This window comes from Nelusetta ayraudi, unplaced genomic scaffold (genome assembly GCF_046127955.1).
Source record: "Nelusetta ayraudi isolate G7.1 ecotype Tasmania unplaced genomic scaffold, CSIRO-AGI_Nayr_v1 ptg000022l, whole genome shotgun sequence".
In the NCBI taxonomy this organism is placed as follows: domain Eukaryota; kingdom Metazoa; phylum Chordata; class Actinopteri; order Tetraodontiformes; family Monacanthidae; genus Nelusetta; species Nelusetta ayraudi.
This window is the reverse complement of record NW_027466072.1, coordinates 3,884,191-3,903,138: the sequence shown is the minus strand read 5'-3', so window position 1 is coordinate 3,903,138 and position 18,948 is coordinate 3,884,191. Positions and strand designations below refer to the sequence as shown.

General features: G+C 44.5%; 2 protein-coding genes across 3 annotated transcripts; both read left to right on the top strand.

Moving 5' to 3' along the window:
- The first annotated feature begins 103 nt into the window (after positions 1-103).
- Positions 104-3,352, top strand: ghitm (growth hormone inducible transmembrane protein). The gene is made up of 9 exons (XM_076028159.1): positions 104-253; positions 529-687; positions 853-955; positions 1,206-1,317; positions 1,446-1,587; positions 1,978-2,086; positions 2,200-2,388; positions 2,510-2,681; positions 2,776-3,352. The coding sequence occupies exons 2-9, from the start codon at positions 556-558 to the stop codon at positions 2,861-2,863; spliced, it is 1,047 nt and encodes a 348-aa protein (XP_075884274.1). The 5' UTR covers positions 104-253; positions 529-555; the 3' UTR covers positions 2,864-3,352.
- Positions 3,353-5,890: 2,538 nt separating this feature from the next.
- On the top strand, positions 5,891-18,794 carry LOC142889427 (cadherin-related family member 1a-like). Of its 2 annotated transcripts, none has more exons than XM_076028156.1 (17): positions 5,891-6,748; positions 7,194-7,289; positions 7,515-7,660; positions 7,782-7,832; positions 8,077-8,166; positions 8,355-8,441; positions 10,223-10,339; positions 11,185-11,328; positions 11,446-11,524; positions 11,609-11,709; positions 11,820-12,023; positions 12,769-12,921; positions 13,341-13,505; positions 14,120-14,187; positions 15,223-15,451; positions 15,649-15,903; positions 17,332-18,794. In XM_076028156.1, exons 1-17 carry the CDS (start codon positions 6,688-6,690, stop codon positions 17,860-17,862), a joined length of 2,577 nt encoding a protein of 858 aa, XP_075884271.1. In that variant the 5' UTR covers positions 5,891-6,687; the 3' UTR covers positions 17,863-18,794. The 2 variants fall into 2 exon arrangements, with proteins under 2 accessions (XP_075884271.1, XP_075884272.1); XM_076028157.1 differs by lacking the exon at positions 17,332-18,794 and adding an exon at positions 16,475-16,752.
- Positions 18,795-18,948: the final 154 nt, after the last annotated feature.

The window sequence follows — 18,948 nt, the reverse complement described above, 5'->3', positions numbered from 1 at the left end:
TATTGACATATCACATATACACAAGGCTCTATTAAAGAAGACGACTCATTTAATGAATCACGAACTTGTTTGCAAACGTCATGTTTACATAAAGTCGCGAAAAGGAGGTATCATGTTGAACTACATCTCCCATCACCTCCGTCGCGTTCTGATGACGTTTTAAATTAGAGCGTTCACGAAGGTTGCAAAACAATTGCGTCAGAAAATTGCGCACTCGCTTCAGGAAAGGTGAACTGCGAACGTCTCTCTGTTGGTATGTAAGCTGCACTCAAATATTACATCCACTGTGCTAAAATATTCATAACGCCATGACTCTAACATTAATTGGATTTGTATTATGGAAAACTGTTTGTCCGGAAGTTGCTTGTCAACGTCCTGAAACTTCGCGGTTGGTTTCTTTTAGCCTCGATGCTAACGGTAGCTAACCCAGTCATTTAAATTGGGACCTTGAAGTGGATTCCTTTGATATTTATGAAAGCAAACGTGCTTTGAGAGCACAGTGCTCAGCTCTCAGTGTTTGTCTGGCAGGTTCATACGGGATAAAACGCTGCGACCATGCTGGTGGCGAGGCTAACGTGCCTGAGGAGTATGCCCCTCGTCGGGCTCCGTCCTGTGTTCTCTCAGGGCTCCCCGGCTCTTCGATCGCCCATCCTGAAGGCTTGTCCTCCTCTGCTCAGGCCACAGCAGGTACTGGAAACCCCGGCATTCACATTTGACCGAGAAAAGCAACGCCACTCCTACACCACAGCACAGACAGTCACTCTCTGGTTGTCCTTGTTTTGATTGAGACTGTGGCATTTGTCTACGCATCTCTGGCGGGTTGTGTAACTCTTGTTGTTTTTCTTTGGTCAGGGATTTTCAGCCAAGGCCAGATTTGGTTTCCGTCGTGGAAAGTCTGCCAAAGATCAAATCAAAGAAGCTGCTTTCGAGCCAGCCACAGAGACTTTTATTAAAGGTAACCCTCAGTACAATACGCGCTGTATCACATGTAGTAGCCTCAATAATTGTGTCCATTCACATCAATTTGTATGTAAAACAAACGACCAAAGCAGATTTGCAAAGCCAGGAATAAGCAAGGTTTTCTAAATCGTGCATTATTTGCCATTGAGTACAGGATAAATGTCTTAGAATGCTATCTGTCAGATTGTGGAAGAGTTATAGAGGGTAATGGCTAAAGAGCATGTTTAAACTCTTACCGTCTACAGCTGACAGAATGGGAAAGATGTTTGTGGCTGGAGGTGCAGCCGTCGGCCTCGGAGCTCTGTGCTACTACGGACTCGGGATGTCCAGTGAAATCGGTGCCATTGAGAAGGCAGTGTGAGTAACCACACGCTCTGCCAGAAAAGCAATGCTCTTGCATTTTAAATGTTGCTCGCTATTGTCAAGAGTTTCCGCATTCAGTCCCAAGAGGTTCACAATCCCCTGCTTTGCCTCTCCCTGTGCAGGATCTGGCCTCAGTACGTGAAGGACAGGATCCATTCCACCTACATGTACTTTGCCGGCAGCATCGGACTGACGGCGTTGTCAGCCGTCGCAGTGAGCCGGACGCCAGCGCTAATGGGTCTGATGATGAGAGGATCCTGGCTGGTAAGTTCAGAGGCCTCACACAGTCTGTTTATCTAATTCTTTAACATACGCACCACATTGTCATCAGATATTGATGGAACTGTCAATTTTGGGGTATCAAAACTTTTACATATAATCAGTGGAAGTGTTTTGCTTCCTCATGTCTATAAATGAAAATGACAAAAATCAGTATGTATATTTTTAAACATCTTCATAAATAAATACCAACTCTGTCTTATCCTAAGTATTATTTCTTTTATATACTGTATATTATATATTACTTGTTACCAAGGTATGGTCCTAACGGTAGATTTTGACGTCCTTTCATGTAGGATTTTAAGTCATTTGAAGGCTGGTTAACAAGTCAAAAGTTGGTTACTGTGATAATAAATCATATTGGTTCCACTCCAGGCTATTGGAGCAACTTTTGCAGCCATGATTGGTGCCGGCATGCTGGTTCGTTCCATTTCATACGAGCACAGCCCAATGCCCAAACACCTCGCCTGGATGCTCCATGCAGGTTGGGAAGGAAATATTATTTTTGATTGTGTTTTATTTGTCATCCCATAAAAGTTGTTGCTTCTGATTATAAAGTTGAGGGTTAATAAAGTGTATTTCTTTTTCTTCATAAAGGTGTGATGGGTGCCGTCATTGCTCCCCTCACTCTACTGGGCGGCCCTCTGATGATCAGGGCTGCCTGGTACACCGCAGGCATCGTGGGAGGTCTGTCCACCGTGGCCATGTGTGCTCCCAGTGAAAAGTTCCTCAACATGGGCGGCCCATTGGCTGTGGGCTTTGGAGTGGTCTTTGCCTCCTCACTTGGTGAGTGTTGTACAATTTAACATTGTTTTGGGACCAACTTACTAGCTGTATGTTTTCTTATATAAACAGTTTCAATTTGAGCAACTTTACAACTCACCGTCAATCTTTTTGTCTGTCTCAGGATCAATGTTCCTGCCGCCCACTTCTGCCTTTGGCGCAGGCTTGTACTCTGTTGCCCTCTATGGAGGCCTGGTGCTGTTCAGCATGTTCCTCCTCTATGACACACAGAAGGTGATCAAGAGGGCGGAGACACACCCACTCTACGGCGTACAGAAATTTGATCCCATAAATGCGTAAGTTGTCTTTGGAACTGCTCTTTTACTCTCCTTACACTCTCTTTTTATGTCAGACATGCACATAAAGGTCTCGCACTCTTTCTGATTCCAGGTGTATGGGAATTTACATGGACACTCTGAACATCTTCATGAGGCTGGTCATGATCCTTGCTAACGGCGGCGGTGGCCGCAGGAAGTGAATAGCCTCAGTCTGACTGAAGCTTCGGCTCTTTTGTTGCTCCTTCAAACGGCTCAGCAAAAGCATGTTCTATTACTAGCAGCACTTGTCAGCCATCACCCTCTAGTAGCAAGTCTTATCCAACTGGTAAATAAACATGTGCTTTGTGGGTGAGCAGGGAAGAGGGTTGTGCTGGGAAATCCAAAGTCCGCCTTGATCGTGGAAGCACCTTTGGTTGGGATCTATCAGCATCGTCTCCCTCTTAAGTTCTGTGTACTCTATGTTTTCTATTTATTTACACTCAGTGATGTTTCCTTTAATGAAAGTTAAAAAAGAAAAAAAACTGCTTAATGAGGGCAAAAGTACCATTAATCTACAGACAGACAGGCCTAGAAAACTAAGTATTCTGTGAGAGCACTTTTGTGAAAGTAAACTGCTTCATTATTTTTCTCTGGAAAAAATATACCACACTTAAAGAAAATACAATCGTTCAATAAAAATGTTGAAATTATGTCAGATTTCTGTCCGTTTTACTTGTTTAATCTGTTGCTGGTAAACTGATATGAAATCCTCCTTATTGTTGCGACAGAAAGTCGCCGTTGACGTGATGCCTCCTAAAAGCAGGTTACATTAAAAGGACAAGGCAAGGCCTGGGAATTTTGAAGAAAAAAAAGATTCCTTCACAGAAATGAAAAATTAAAACAGAAGGCGAAGACGAGACAAACATTAGACCAGTGGTTCTCAAACTTTCTCTGTCACGCCCCCCTTTGGAGGAAGAAACATTTTCAGGCCCCACCCACCCATGTCTCTAGGGCAAAGTTGACTTTTGACCCCATAGACTTGCATGGCATTAGACCAACATTTTTTGTTCCTTTTAACTACTGTCTGCTTTAGTGAAATATCCGCAAAAACCACATGCTGAATCTTTACACTGAAACATTACCAGATATAGCAAATCTTCCTTTCATTTATCACGTTGGTGGTGTTTGGTGAGGGACTTCAAAATGGTTGTAGACACATGCAAACCCATCGACTCCCACCTTTAGAAGACAGCAGGTGTGAGCGCTGTCCCCAATTATTTTCATAAACTTTCATATAGTCTCCATATCAAGTCCCATAGAAACCCCCAAACTAATTATTGCCCACCCCTTTAACGCCACAGCACTGTGAAGGACCAGTCGGGGGGGGGGGGGGGGTCCACCTTGTCTTTGCTGATAAACAGTCAGTGTGCAGCAGCAGATGACAAAGGCTTAGCGTCGTAATCCTCTTGTCCACCATCTGGCCGCCCCTCTAAAATTAAAGCTCCAAACCGGGCCACTTGCAACTGATGCTAACATCTGTAAATGTGCAGGTGCTTCATTAAAGCGCACAAACACGTGGGGCGGACAGCTGCCCGCCAGGCAGCGTATCACGCTCCCAGATCATGTACACACTAAGGACACGCGTTCACATGTATGCTGTGTACAGTGGAAGGAGGGAGAGAGAGGTAGAAAACCCCAGCAGATGGAAGGGATAAAGAGGGCAATAATGGATGGGATTGGGCAAAGGTTCGCCCTGAGGGGATCGGGCATTACTGCGGATCAAAATTGCTCTCTGTCAGTCAGTTTTAGATTGATGACCAATATTTGGGTGGGCCCCAAGGTTTTTAGTGCTTATCATAGGCTTAGTGTTGTGCATGTTTGAATGCATGTGTGTGCGCGCATGTCTTCGAAAGAGACACAAGCGTTTACTGTCAGAGATGAAACCAGCCGGTACTGAAAAAAAAAATCAAACATCATGAGCTCAGTGCTGCAAATCACATCGTCACATTAATGTTTGCTGCATTGATGTAGATGCAAATAAGAGGGCAAAACTTTCGTTTCTCGAACGTTTATAGTAAATTGCGAGTTGTTGCTTTAAAGGTCGAGTGTTTTAATGTTTAAATGGATCTACTGGGATGGAATAGACATAGACAGATTTATGTTTTAAGCTAGGAAAGAAGTCACTCGAAATGAATGATTTAATTTACTCTACCTAAAGCAGTGTGAGCATGCGACCATATTCAACCGTCGTGTTTCTACAGGGTCTCTTGATTTTGGCCTGGTACCACAGCTGGTACAGGAGAGATCAAGTGTGACGTCAGGAAACTGGGATCAACACTAACACTGTTTGCAATTAGTTTTCTGGCCACTGGGCACTGCTAACTCTTACACCGTGGGCCTTTAAAACATCTCCCAACATCATGGACTGGCTTGAGTTTAAAAGTATTGTCATCACTTCCCTAAAATCATAATCAAAATATATACATTCATGCTCTTATTATATGCTCTGTAATTACAGCTTATTAATGCAATACTAACACATTTTGCCCTAAATTAATATTAATATTTGTCAGACACCCACCGTTTGTTTTATACAGAATGCAAATTGGAGCATTTTATTTACAGCTGCACACATCAAAGACGCTGACTGCATATTGTATCTGTGTGAGTTGTTGCTGCTTCGGTTTCATGAGTTACATGTTGCACTTAATGAATAAACTGTTGCAGTAATTAGCTTCAAAAACATTAAATAGTCTCTCAGAAGACGCTCCTCCCACATCTGCATGGTTCTGGAACCAGACTTGCTTTGTCTTGTTGTTTCACTGTATTAATACTTACAAACCGGTAGCACTGAGAATATATCAACACGTTAACATCCACTAACGTTATCTTATTAATCACTCTTTAATCACTCTGACATCCACAGCTTCCTTCGGTGCTTGGAAATAGATTCATTTTGGCGAAGGGGCCATTTTGCGATTGGCTGCCTGGCAAAGAGACGTGCGAGCGTATCACTGAGCATCAGACGCTATTTTTAGACCTGTGAAGAATTGGAAGTCTGCACCTCTTCGCGAGTACATCAGTGCGTTTCAACACATCATGTGGCCAGACGTGTAATCACTTAACAATTACTCACTACTGAAAGGTGCGAAAGTTTCTCCTGGCAGCCAATCAGGCCCTTCAATAAGCATTATAGGAAGCCTGGTTGTCAGATCCAAATATGAAATTTTAGATTCTTACGCTTTATCTGATCAGCTTTACAATATAAATATATGGTTTACATATCACAGATTAAACTGTAGTGGTGCACTGCAAGTTTTTTCCCTCGGCTGTTTACAAAACAACTAACAGCATAAACTGGTCATTTTTTTTTAACATTAAAAAAAAAAAAAAAAAAAAAAACTTTCCCCTGGAGCTCCAAAAATGTTCAGACAAACAAAAGTGTCGACTTTGAGAGAGCCCTGCTTGATGTGTTGTGACACATTGATTGACCAGATTCCTATAAGGGACAGCCAAAGCCTCTTGGCCTTAAGTCCGTCGCATGAGTTCACCTGAGCTGAGCAACAGCACCTGAGCTGCTGAAGAGGCGATAGGCGCCGCAGAAAGATAAGATCAGGAACAACTGTTCCACTGCTGCACAAAAACAAAGAGAATATCAGAGAGGAGGTTTTGTAACCAGCCTCAAAGATTTGAATCAGTTGTGTGTGTGTGTAAAGGAGCACGAGTCTTGAAGCAGCGCTGCCACCGCAGAGCCTCCAAGTGGATGTTTTCTGTGCCGCTGGGCACGTGCAGAGGTGTGAACGTCACACCGCTTGGTGCGAAAGCTCTCATCACTTCTCGTCGTGTCTCCAGGTGGAACGGGAGGGCGAGAGACAACTGCTGAGATGCGTCACCGGATTAGTGGCTGAGAATCCACTCCAGTCTCTTTCCCCCCCTGAGCCGCTGAGACGCATTCAGAGAGGGCTCGACGCACGGCGCTCGCTCCTCCTCCCGCCTCTCGCAGAGCCTCCCACATGAGCCGGCCGAGCCCCGGCTCTCCTCCAGGATGAAGAAAGAGAAGAAAATGCAGGCTTTTCTGTGTCTCCTCCTGCTTCACTCCGCTCTGGGTTTGTTCTTCTTTGTCTTCTTCTTCTTCCTCCTCCTTGTTATTTTTGCCGCGTTGTAGTTAAGACTTCTTGCCGTGCCTCTTATCTGGTTAATCCTCTAACACACAAGAGGGCACGTCCCTCTTAGCCTGGACTGTTCATGCCGCCCCTACTTTATAGTTAAGTGTGTGATTAAATGTTTGTGTTGTGTTGCGATAGTGAAATCTTGCACCTTAAATGTTTGTTTTGCTTTGTTTTTCTTTTTTCTTTTTGTATACATATTTTTTGACCTTGCTCGTCCACCCTGCTTTGGCCTCCTGCCCTTTGTAGCAAGTGACTTGTGGCTGTGTCACATAGGCTTTTCAATCAGAGCTAGAGACAGACAGAGAAATATATCTGTTGATTGGTGCTTCATCAATGGACTGTTGTTTTACAATGAAGTGTGTTGATGTTCTCTCTCGTGAAGGGCAATCTGACTACGCCCCTCACTTTTATGACAACGGACCCAGCAGCACCAACGGGAACATGGCCTTGATCGGCATTTCCGAGGACACACCCGTCGGTGAGTGTCTATAAGGGGGCCGTCACCAGCTGGGGTGGATTTTTTTAAATTTTAGCCTTTGGTTCAGTGCGATCCGAAGGTGTGACATGCAGAGGTGCGGCAGTGAAATCATCACTGTGGCGTCGGAGCTCCGCGCTAATCACCGCAACAGCTTTTGGATTGTGATGTTCGTCAAGACAGACGGGAAGAAAAACAACATTAATTTTCTGTCTTTGTCCTGTTCAGGGACGCAGGTGTACGTTTTGAACGGGACCGACCCAGAGGGCGACCCCGTCAGATACGGGCTGACCTTTGAAAAGGGCACCGCCGAATATTTCCGAGTGGACTCCAAAACAGGAAATGTGACTCTGATTCAGGAGTTGGACAGAGAGGTGAGGAGCAGAGGAGGGTCACAATGTCAGACTGCTCAGTTTGTCACCGGTTCGGCTCAAAGTTGAATGTGACTCTGTTTTGAATTTGACGTTGCATTTTTTTTCTTCTTTTCTTTTTCAGAAACAGAGTGAAATATCAGTGCTAGTGAGCATAACAGACGGCCGCAACAAAGTAAGTTGTGATGGTGCAGATGTCACGTGGTTATTAGTGTTGGTGTCATAGTTATAGATTTTAGTAACAACAACTCATTTCAGCTGAAAAATGTGAAGAAGCAGGGACACAGGCAGTATGAGAACATGTACATTTATAGAAAGGCTCTAAATTCCTTTCTGCAACAACAACAACAACAACAACAACAACAACAACAACAAAAAAAACAGCAACAGTAAAATGCTTGTTTTCTTGCTGCTTTCAGGTGGTTGAGACGGTGAGGGTCTTTGTCACTGACATCAATGACGAACCACCTGAATTTCAAAACCTGCCTTTCATCATTGACATCCCGGAGGTACTTGTTCTATCTCACACCCACAGAGATACAGCCAAAGAAAATTCAGAATAAATTAATAAATGAATAAAGCAAACCTGGTCTCCTAATCTCCTCCACTCAAGTCAGTTTGAGCCAGAGATCATCTCAGGGAAAAGCCTTGTAAGAGACTAGAGTGACTTAAAACACTATGTGTGTCTCTCCACCAGGATACGGCTCCAGGAAGTAGCATCTACAAAGTGCAAGCGGTCGATAAAGACATGGGCTCAGGGGGCAGCGTCTCATATTACTTACAGGTAAATGTTCAGCTTTGTGTCCTTGAAGATGCTTTGTTTTCTCTCGCCGGCGTCTCCTTAGGATTCAAGATTCAAGATTTTGTGACCATCCCAGTGAGTTTAACCACTGAATGGATTATTTTTCTGTGTCCAGATTCTATTTTCACAGCAGAAAAAACTTTTATTCTAACACATTGTTCAATTGAGGCTTTTTTTTTTTTAAAAAAAAGGAAGTTATTAATTAGTAGAAACATAGAAAGATACTTTTCCTGCTTATTTTGTCAATTTCCTTGTTTGTTTTTTTATTTTGTGGCATTTTTTTTCAAATATATGAGAAAACAAAGAGAATAGCTGTCTTTTCTAAATAAAAGGGGATAAAAATTGCTCATTACAAATTCAAAAAGGAGTGGGAAGAACTGCAGACATTTAATCCCGCCACCTTTTCCGTATCCAACATTTCAGGCTTCCTTGCTGCAAAAACTCTAACAATAATTAAACTGCTTAAAACAAAAACACACGCGTGCATACACACACACACACACAGAAGTTAACAGCTTGACTCCAGCCTACACCCAGCCTCTGTTGCTGTTACCTTGGAATGAACCCAGAAGTCAGCCAACAATTTTATAGTATATAGTATATAGTATATATATAGTTCATCAAACCCAAACCAACCAACACACTTGAATTATATTTCACTTAAAATACGCAAGTGAATATCGCTATCGGTGTGTAACGGGTAATAGTGTGAGCATGCTTTCGCAGCAGCCGAGGGAGCAATGGAAGGAAGGAGGGGTGGAAAGAAGGAATGATGTGAGGATGGAGAGATGGGAGGGAGGAAGGATGGGAGGGATAGGAGGCAGGATAGATGGAAGGATGGAGAGATGGGAGGAAGGATGGATGGCAGGAGGAATGGGAGGAAGGAATGATGTGAGGATGGAGAAATGGGAGGGAGGAAGGATGGGTGGCAGGATGGAGAGATGGGAGGAAGGATGGATGGAAGGATGGAGATGGCACCGGAATGGCGGGACAGATTGTCATCACAGAAAGCCGCCTGCAAATGGAGTCACTTTGCTAGATTAAAATTCAATTACATTTGAGCAAGGCGCCGAGGGCTTAATAAGGGCTTTGGTCTGCTGTGGGCCGGCTGCTCACAGCACAATAGCCGTCGGCATTCATGTGTGGGAGACAAAGCTGTGTCCTGATTAGAGTGTGTTTCAAAATGTCAAGGCTGACTAAAAGTTGAGACGTTCCACTGATACGAAGCACGTTTGACCAGCCGGCAGGCTCTTCTTCATATTAGTCAAGGTTCGCTATACACAGGACAGTGATCTGACTTGATGTGATACAAAAGAAAGCCTGGGGGAAAAAAAGCCTGAAATCTACAGAAACACTCTACAGGTGTATTTAGCCCGCTGTTTACAGCTTCCTGCCAAGGAAGCTTCAGCCTTCTGCTGCAGCCAATGATTGTTGGACCTTCCACATGTTTGTTAGGGGATAAAAATCAAGGTGGTGTCAGAGGGCGGAGCCAACACCTGGCTGCCGGTGTTGTCAAAAACCAAGGAAGGGTACTATTAAGTGCCCTTTGTGACATCACGAGGGCATATTTCCAGAACTGGGTGTTTTTAGCACAGGCATTGTGAAATGTGGCACAAGCAAAAGAAGACAACAGAGAGTTTATATACAGACTTGAGACTTTATTTCAAAGATGCTGTTCATGTACGTGATACTATAAAACGTAAAGTGTGTCTCTCTCCTTTATTCCAATCAATACTAACCGTGTTTGTTCTGCTTCTTATCAGGCGTCGGCGCTGGCCAAGTTCACCATTGACGGACATAGCGGCATCCTGAGAGTGAAACCCGGTGAAACTCTGGACTATGAGACGACGCCCACGCACTTTGTGACAGTGGTGGCCAAGGTGAGAGATCACCTCACCCTTTACACTTTTTTTCTTAGGCGGTTCCTGAGACAACACCTTTCAAGGTCGAGAAGAGCGAGAGAGGTTGAGTGGTGATTGCTCTCTCTCTCTCTCTCTCTCTCTCTCTCTCGTTTCATCTCCCTCTCTCTCTCTTTTGCTCTCTTGCTCTCGCTTTTCCTCTCTCTCTCTCTCTCTCTCTCTCTCTCTCTCTCTCTTTTGCTCTCTTGCTTTCTCCTTCTATCTCTCTCTTTTCCTCTCTCTCTCTCTCTCTTTTGCTCTCTCGCTTTCTCCTTCTCTCTCTCTCTTTTCCTCTCTCTCTCTCTCTCTCCTTCTCTCTCTCAATATCTTTTCTTGTGTGACACAAACAGAAGTATTCGCCATGTGTCAGTGGAATAATATGCAAACTATAATATCTTGCTGCAGCTGTCGATTATTTCTGTGTTTTTTGAAGCATTTCCAGTTGCAACCGATGAATCGCTTCAACTCCACTTTTGACTTTTGACTGTTTTTTAGACGTGATGTACTATTGACTTGCAAATACAGGAAGACTGAACAATGTCCCCTTTAAAAGACAACACAACACATATCTGTTTCTTTAGATTTCATGACTTTTTAATTAAACCCAAACTCTGTCCCATTTGCAATGCGATTAAAAGCCAATGGAAATTGCGCTACCATGAGTGTAAATGTGTGCCATGCATTTTATCTTGGTTACAAATCTAAAAACCGAACTATCAACTGCTGATGCCGTTTGATCATATTCCATACGCCAGGTTGGACCTCTGTGGATGTTCAAAGTATCACCTGAGGGGTAACACAGGTTTTGTGCTGACGTGTCTCCTCAGGACGGAGGCGGGAAGTTGAAGGGGAAGCAGCAGGTGTTGACCTCCACGGCCACCATCACAGTCAATGTCATGGACGCCCAGGACATGCCTCCCTCCTTCGTAGGAACTCCGTATTTTGGCTACGTCTACGAAGTCTCCGTTCCTGTAAGTTCTCCACCTGCTGCAGCCAAACTGTCAATCCCAGCATCCCAGCCTCACTGCGTGCGTCTGATAAAGTGTATATGATCATCCTGTTTGACATCCTCTTTAATCTACTCGCAGGGCTCGGAAATATTCACAGTGTTTGCCAGGGACGGAGATCAAGGCAACCCCAATCCAATACATTACTCCATTGTGAATGGTAAAAGAAACAACATTTTTTGGTTAGAAATAACCTGATGAAGTCTTTAGCCTGTTTTTTCTCTGATGAATGATCTCCTTTCAGGTAGCGACGGTGTGTTTGACATTAATAGCACCAGCGGCTGCATCACCCTGATGTCTTATCCGTCTCTGCTGAAAAACGAACTGTACGAAATCAGAGTCAAGGTAAAAGACCTGCTGACTTAAAGCCTGTTTGGTAGTCACACACACACACACACACACACACACACACACACACATAGCTCCTCCTGACTTTGTTCTTTCTAAAAACCAAGGCGTCCGAGGTCGGGGGCAGTGTGGAGCTGCCAGACTACGACATCACGATGGTGACGGTCCGGGTGGTGGACCTCAACAACCATCCGCCCACCTTCTACGGGGAGAACGGCCCTCAGAGCAAGTTTGAGGTCACCATGTACGAGCACCCGCCCGCTGGCGAGATCCTGCGAGGCTTCAAGATCACCGTCAACGACTCCGACCAGGTCGGTTCACCAGCTTCACTTTTTAATTTGGGTTTTAGCATCGTTGGGACCTTCAGGAAATGCTTGTGGAAACGCCGTCGCATAAACACCTGGCAACGTGCTCCATACACGCTGCATTGAGATCGGTTATGCAACGGTGTGGAAAAAAAGAGGCTGATGGAATGCTGTCAGTAATTCGCGATGGGAATCGTGTTCCTCCGCGCTGCCAAAATGACTCGTCGGACGTCAGCTGCCAAATCCTTGTTTCCTTTTCTGAAAAATCCACCGAGATTTGTCAAATGTCCCATGTTGCGCAAAATTCGCTTCACCAGTTTTTTCTAATAACATCACATGTCCTCACTGAGCTGCCCAGGAACGAGAAGAGTTCCAGCCTTCATGTCTTTCGCCTGCTGAGCTTTTCAGAAAGTGTGTGTTAATACAATCTGTTCTGGAAACCAGACAACGATTTGTGATGTCACAAGGGGCATTGATACCCCACTCATGCCTCTATCCAGTTAATTACCATGCCCGTTTACATAAGTAGTAGCATCATTCTCAGATATGATAGTTTAGCAGCAAGATAAACTTTAGGTGGGCTGTAAACACAGGGCTAAATTATCTTTCCTGCTATTTAATATTACAAAATTGCACCTTGACAAAAACAAACCAATTTCCCATGGAAAAACCATTGGGTGTCATGAAAGATGATGTTTTGGTCTTTTTGAGTCAGCTCATTTATTTCATGTCTTGTCTTTGTGTTTTTCAGGGTGCAAATGCTAAATTTAAACTGCGGCTGGTCGGGCCCAGCCGGGTGCTGCGAGTCGTCCCACAGACGGTGCTCAATGAAGCGCAGGTGACCATCATCGTGGAGGACACCAGCGGCATCGACTACGAAAAGGGACCGACGCTGTCTTTCAAGGTTGGCAGTCAAATCTTTATTCAACTTGTGTTGTGATACTGTTTATATCATCACATTACGTTTCTAAATAACGACTGAGTCTGAATCTGAAGAGGAAGATCGAAAACGACAGTGATTTGCCGTCACCTGTGAATGTTGACCTACGGAAACAGAATTCAGGATCTAAATGACTGTTGACGTTCAGCCATAATCACAGCGTAGAATTTTCATTACTTTGTATTATTTTACTGTAGAATAAAAACCCTTAACTGGAAGAATGGAACACTTTCTTCCTGTTGGTTTTCATCAAATGATCTTTTCCTCATAGGCTATCAGAGTTCATGGTTAGGTTGTTGTTCTTGCACATGCAGCAGACGGTGCACATTTATCGACTAAAGATATTTGTTTTTTAATCATTTGCACATGGCCTCCGTGTGCAGCTGCTGGCGGTGGAGATCGACACTCCGGAGAGGTTCAGCGCCACAGCCGACATCGTGATCAACCTGCTGGACACCAACGACAACGTCCCCAAGTTCACGTCTGAGTATTACATTGCCAGGGTGCCTGAGAACTCCCCCGGAGGCTCCGTCGTCGTGACTGTCACAGTGAGTCCATCAAAATCATTAAAAAATATTTTTTTAAAAATCATAACAGTTTAACAAAAAACTACACCCACCAGAGGTGTTGCACAATTTAATTAATGAATGAATCATCCGGTCATCGCATATCATCGATCAGTAAATGAAAGCAGGTTGTTGGCGGGCAAAACAAGAGCTCAGCTGCCGCTGGTTGTTCTGACTCAGGCACGTGTGTTATGAATATCAATATTGGCGAGCGTCTTTTTCCTTGTAATTTACAATCCTCCCTGCCAAGAGACGGCGTTGCCAAGCCACACACTGCGATGTATGAAGCTTTATTTTACTCAGGGTTAATCATACTGACCTACACCTCCATCACCACACTCAACAGGAAGAGACTTACGGCCCGGCCCACGCTCGCTAAATCAGCCTAAGACCCTGGCCACTAATCCCACTGTGGAAACATATGAAATGACAAACGTGAGCTCTAAAGGTTGGGTTTGGTTCTGTCCCCTGCACTCCAACTGCAGCTGGTGTTTAGGGCTTGTTACAAGGAAGGGTTTTTGCTATGTATTGTACAATTCTAAGGGAACATCATAATTTCTGTCTGTTTCACTTTGTTTTTTTTCTTTTTAATCCAGGCAAATGATCCTGATTCAGGCCCTTGGGGTGAAGTCAAGTACACAATTTACGGATCTGGATCCGACTTGTAAGTTAAAAAACAACAACAAAAAAAAAACTTTCACTTCTGCCCGGTTAGATTCTCCTGATCAGCTGATTATCTTTGTCACACCCTATCCTGTAAGACCTGTTTGCAAGCGAAATACAACTGCTGCTGCTTGGGCTGATAAACATCCTGCAGCCCTCATTCAGCCATCCTGTGTTTCTTTTACGGAAGCAGCGGCGAGCGTCAAGCCGTTTTGACAGCTCCGCTCTGAAATGGCTGCGAGATCTTGGCTAATCTCCTAATTGGATGGGAGGCTTAAAAATAGACATCCTGCCCCGTCTCACATGGGGAGAGCCAATTAGCAAGCAGTGTGACAGCTGGAGCCGCGGGATCGGCAGCTCTGAAAACATGGCAGCACGCAGCAAAAGAGAAAGTGAGAATTTATTCTCAACTCGGGGCGACGACTCGATTTAATTGTGTTGCGAGTTAATCAGTTTCAGGGCAACTTGTGAAATTCACTGTGGAAGGGAGAGCGAGACAGAAGTAAGAAAACTTCCTCTCAGCCAAAAAACAAAACCCGCCTTCGATGCAGAGCAATCCTGTAGAGGTTTCATGCAAAAACAAATGAGCATTTTCTTTCTCTTAACAGTAATAAATGTATCAAGTCAGGAAAACTTTCCTCTGTGACATCACAAAGGGAGTTGATACTTTATTGATACTGGTTACACCTCATCTAGCTCATCAGCTGTCAGATTTATGACCCCATCCAAAGATGCAGAAGGTCCAAAGTAACATCAGTTAGCAGGAGGCTAAAATATTAGCATTTGTAAACAGAAGGCAAATTATACTGGGGTTGGTTTACATCTGTAGATATATAAAGACATTTTGGAATATTTAGATTCATGGAATGACGTGAGTCACCACAGTGTGCCTGAGGATGTGCTAGTTTTTTTGTTTTGTTTTTTAATAGTGCTGAAAGTAGTGCAACACACACACACACACACACACACACACACACACACACACACACACACACACACACTTGTGTGTTGGCTGAGGGTTTGTGCTGGTTCACAGGTTCACCATCAACCCGTCGTCGGGCCAGATCTCAACACAGCCCTGGACCAGCCTGGACGCTGAGGTTCGCTCCAAGTACAACTTCTACATCAAGGGCGAGGACTCGGAGGGCCAGTACAGCCTGGCTGAAGTCTTCGTCACCGTCCTCGACATGAACGACCATCCTCCAGAATTTGACGAGGAGCTCCTGGAGAAGACCATGATCATTGGCACGCCGGTCAAAATCGAGGTACGCAATATTAAGTTGTTTTGGTGTTGTTGTATTTGTTGTTGCTCTTCCTCTTCCTCTTTAAATGTGGACCTGAGGCACAGTGGAGCACAGGAAAACATTTGATTGCCTGTTGTTCATCCTTTCAAGTGAAACTTGTTTATTTCTGCTGCTCAAAATTTGAACCATTTCATGATTTTTATTTTTTCCCCATGCAGGCATTGGACGAAGATGCCGAATCTCCGAACAACGTCATCGAGTACTCCATCATGACGGCCGACCCCGACGACGCCTTCGAAATCAGCGCAGACACCGGGGAGATCAGGCTGAAGCCGTACATCAAGTCCATGGAGATTGTGCAGAACATCACCCAAGAGAAGGACTGCAAGTGGTCTCTGGTGATCCAGGCCAGGGATCGAGGCTCGCCGTCCTTCAGCACCACGGCGGTGGTCAACCTCGACATCACCGAGGCGGTAAGCAGCACTTTCTGTCTCCGCGCCTGAGCTTTAGACGGCCTGAGCTGTAGGATTTTAGTCAACTTTTCAGAAGTGACGAGGTATCGCGCTACGCAGCTGCTCATTCTGCATTTTGGCTTCCAGGCATCCTCTTGAGAGGATGATGCATGAGTTCTGGCCCACAATTTACCTGCGTTTAATCCAAATTTAGGTGCTCCATTAACGGAAGCTTTTCCAGATTTTCTCCATATTTATGCAGGTTTTTATGAGATTTTCCATAATTATCGAATTATGACATGCCGTGTTATTGACAATACTATTAGCATCCATTAGCATCTATTACTAGCATCTTAAGGAGACAAGCTATGCCGAAAAATGACACAAAACGCATTATCCTTGAAAAACTATTCTTCATTTTCATGAACACATACATCTTCCTGAACTTTTGTCTTCATTAAGATTTCGCCATGCATTCGTTCATTAATTTCTCAGCCATTCTGTCTCTCTTCCCTTCATTCTACGTGATGATATGACTCCATTCTTTGTTGTTTTTCTTCGGTGTCTCTGTGTTGTGAATCGTGCATTGCAGGTGAAGGGTCGAATCGTAACTTACTTCATGGGCCTCAGAAGGCGTCCGCTGACTGTGTTTGGGATTTTTATCAGCATTGTCATTTCCCTAATTTTACTGACAATCTGCATATCCACCATCCTCTACTGCAACGCAGTGAAAAAGTCTCGAATCAACCCCGAGAGTAACTATATCAAAGTGGTCCGTAGAATAAAGAACTGAGAGCCGACCCACGCTGACAATGGACATTTTTCTCATTTCAACCTTTGAAAGAGGTTTGTTTTTGTTTTTTATCATTTTTTTTAAGTCTGTAAATTTAATTTCTTTTTAATTTCATTAAAAAGAAATTAAAGCAGTAACTTTATTTTTTGCTTTACTTTTTGAAATGTGTTTTTTTCTTTTCTTGGAATAATAGCACAATTTGGATCATGACATCATCTTAATTTATTCAAAATTTTATTACAGCGCATAATTCAATCAATTGTCACAGTCTGCTTTGAGAAAAGTCGTAAAAGACCTTCATCATCGCTTCTCAAACAAACACGGAACTCATCACAAAATCATCCTGCTGCTCATCACTGCCAGACGCCTTCGCAGCAGCTGGACCCGAAGCAGTTTCTGGCTTTGCATCAGCATCAGCGTGAGCGCTTGGATGTGTGTGTGTGTGTGTGTGTGTGTGTGTGTGTGTGTGTGTGTGTGTGTGTGTGTGTGTGTGTGTGTGTGCACTGCATGCACTGCGTGCTCTGGGCCTCCTCTGCTTTGCATCTCCATCTCTTTCGCTTCGCCTGCATCACATCAGCTTCTCCAAGCCGCCGTCGCGCTCGGATTTTGGGCTCCGCTGACTTGATTTAAATCGTTTTATTTGTGCTCTTTTCCAGACTCCCCTCAAGGGGCCGATGGCGGCCTTTTTAATGAAAAGTAGGGACAATCCCATGAAAGCTCTAGGCGTGGTCGCTGTAGTCGTTACTCTCTTAGTCGGGCTGACCGTCTTGTTTTCCACCGCCATGTACATGCGCAACTCCAAGTCCAACAGGATCGTGCCGGTGCGCCGCATCATCAAGCGGCGGCCCCGGGAGCGGGAGCCCTGGACCGTCCCCACGGTCCTCCTCAGGTTCAGCAACCCCGCCGATAAGTTCCTCGTCGGCGACCCGGCAGGCAGCCCTGAGCGCTGCTCGGGGAGCCCCAGGCCCAAACCGCCGCCCCCCAGCGCCCCCTGTCTGCCTCCCCCGCCCCCCGGTGACCGCCCCTGGGTCGCCGTCCCCACCATATCCGGCGCCCTGGTCTCCAAGGCCTCCAAGGTGGTGAGATCTAGTCGTCGCAGGGAGGCCAACATCAGCTCGGCGCTCGTCTCGGAGCTTAAAATGAAGCTGGAGCAGAAAATCAACGAGAACAACCAAGGCTACTACTGAGACACACGTCTCACTTCAGGATTCCGTTTTTTTTTCGTCAGATTCTTGTAAAAGTGAGACATTGACCTGAATCTCATCCGATCTGAGGCGTGGCTCCGCCCTGATCTTATAGACGGGCTGCGGAGGGTTTAACGCGTATCCAGAGGTGGAATGTTTCAGCACGTAAGCCCTCCTGAGTCCTGGGCTGACCCCCCACCTTAACCCCCCGTGGACGAAATAGCTGGGGGATGATTGAGTGTGCTGCCATATCAAGAGAGATTACGTTACTCTGACAAAAAGAGGGACCACTCTGAATTGGTTTTCTGCAGATTTTCAAGATTTATCTTTGTGTACGTTAGTTGCGTAACTCTGAGAAGTGTACGTACATCGTAGTGTGCAGGGGTGGGGTGGGGTGGAGTGGGGTGGGGCTGTGGGTGGATTACACATGTGACCTGAGTAAATCTTCCGAATAGAATATTTACTTTCCTCAGTGGGACATGCAGCTGAAAGGCACCGTCTTGACCACCATCGATGTGTCTTAAAAAGTGCTAAAGACCTCTCTTTTCTTCCTCTTTTGTTTTTTTTTTACTTTGTTACATCAGCAAAATAAAAAGCTGACAGGTTGCTTCTTTTCTATGTTTTCAATGTGCCACCGTAGACTTTCAGCGTTTAACACATGCCGGCAGAGAATATTTTTATTTATCCTTAAAGTTGTATCTGAGCTAAAATAATAATAACAATAATAATAATAATGCTTTTATATGTGAATATCATGTATATTTTCCAACATACAACATTATTAAATGTTTATTACTTCTGGTATGAATACTTTTCGAGACGCAACCATTTCTCAGCTGTTACTGCCGTCAATTTAACATGTACAAAGAAAATACAAAGTATTTGAACGTAGATATTGATAATGTATAAAATTTGTTCTGTGGTCTATGTTAATAAAAATAATTTAAAAAAAAATCCAGTCATCAACTGTTACTTTCTTCCTATTTAAGGGTATCTAAAGTGGGCAAACAACCGTGAAGGCACTTATTTGGTGTAACACTTTTACACTTGCCTGGTCTTCAGGCGTGTCATGTTTGTTCTGTCATTGTC

What these genes read in the sequence shown, in the direction of transcription:
- ghitm (XM_076028159.1), top strand. Translation starts at nt 556, where the DNA reads ATGCTGGTGGCGAGGCTAACGTGCCTGAGGAGTATGCCCCTCGTCGGG. An exon ending in CTCTGCTCAGGCCACAGCAG is followed by an intron (nt 688 to 852) that starts GTACTGGAAACC and finishes TTCTTTGGTCAG; the next exon opens with GGATTTTCAGCCAAGGCCAG. An exon ending in TGATGAGAGGATCCTGGCTG is followed by an intron (nt 1,588 to 1,977) that starts GTAAGTTCAGAG and finishes GTTCCACTCCAG; the next exon opens with GCTATTGGAGCAACTTTTGC.
- LOC142889427 (XM_076028156.1), top strand. Translation starts at nt 6,688, where the DNA reads ATGAAGAAAGAGAAGAAAATGCAGGCTTTTCTGTGTCTCCTCCTGCTT. An exon ending in TCTACGAAGTCTCCGTTCCT is followed by an intron (nt 11,329 to 11,445) that starts GTAAGTTCTCCA and finishes ATCTACTCGCAG; the next exon opens with GGCTCGGAAATATTCACAGT. An exon ending in CCGTCGTCGTGACTGTCACA is followed by an intron (nt 13,506 to 14,119) that starts GTGAGTCCATCA and finishes TTTTTAATCCAG; the next exon opens with GCAAATGATCCTGATTCAGG.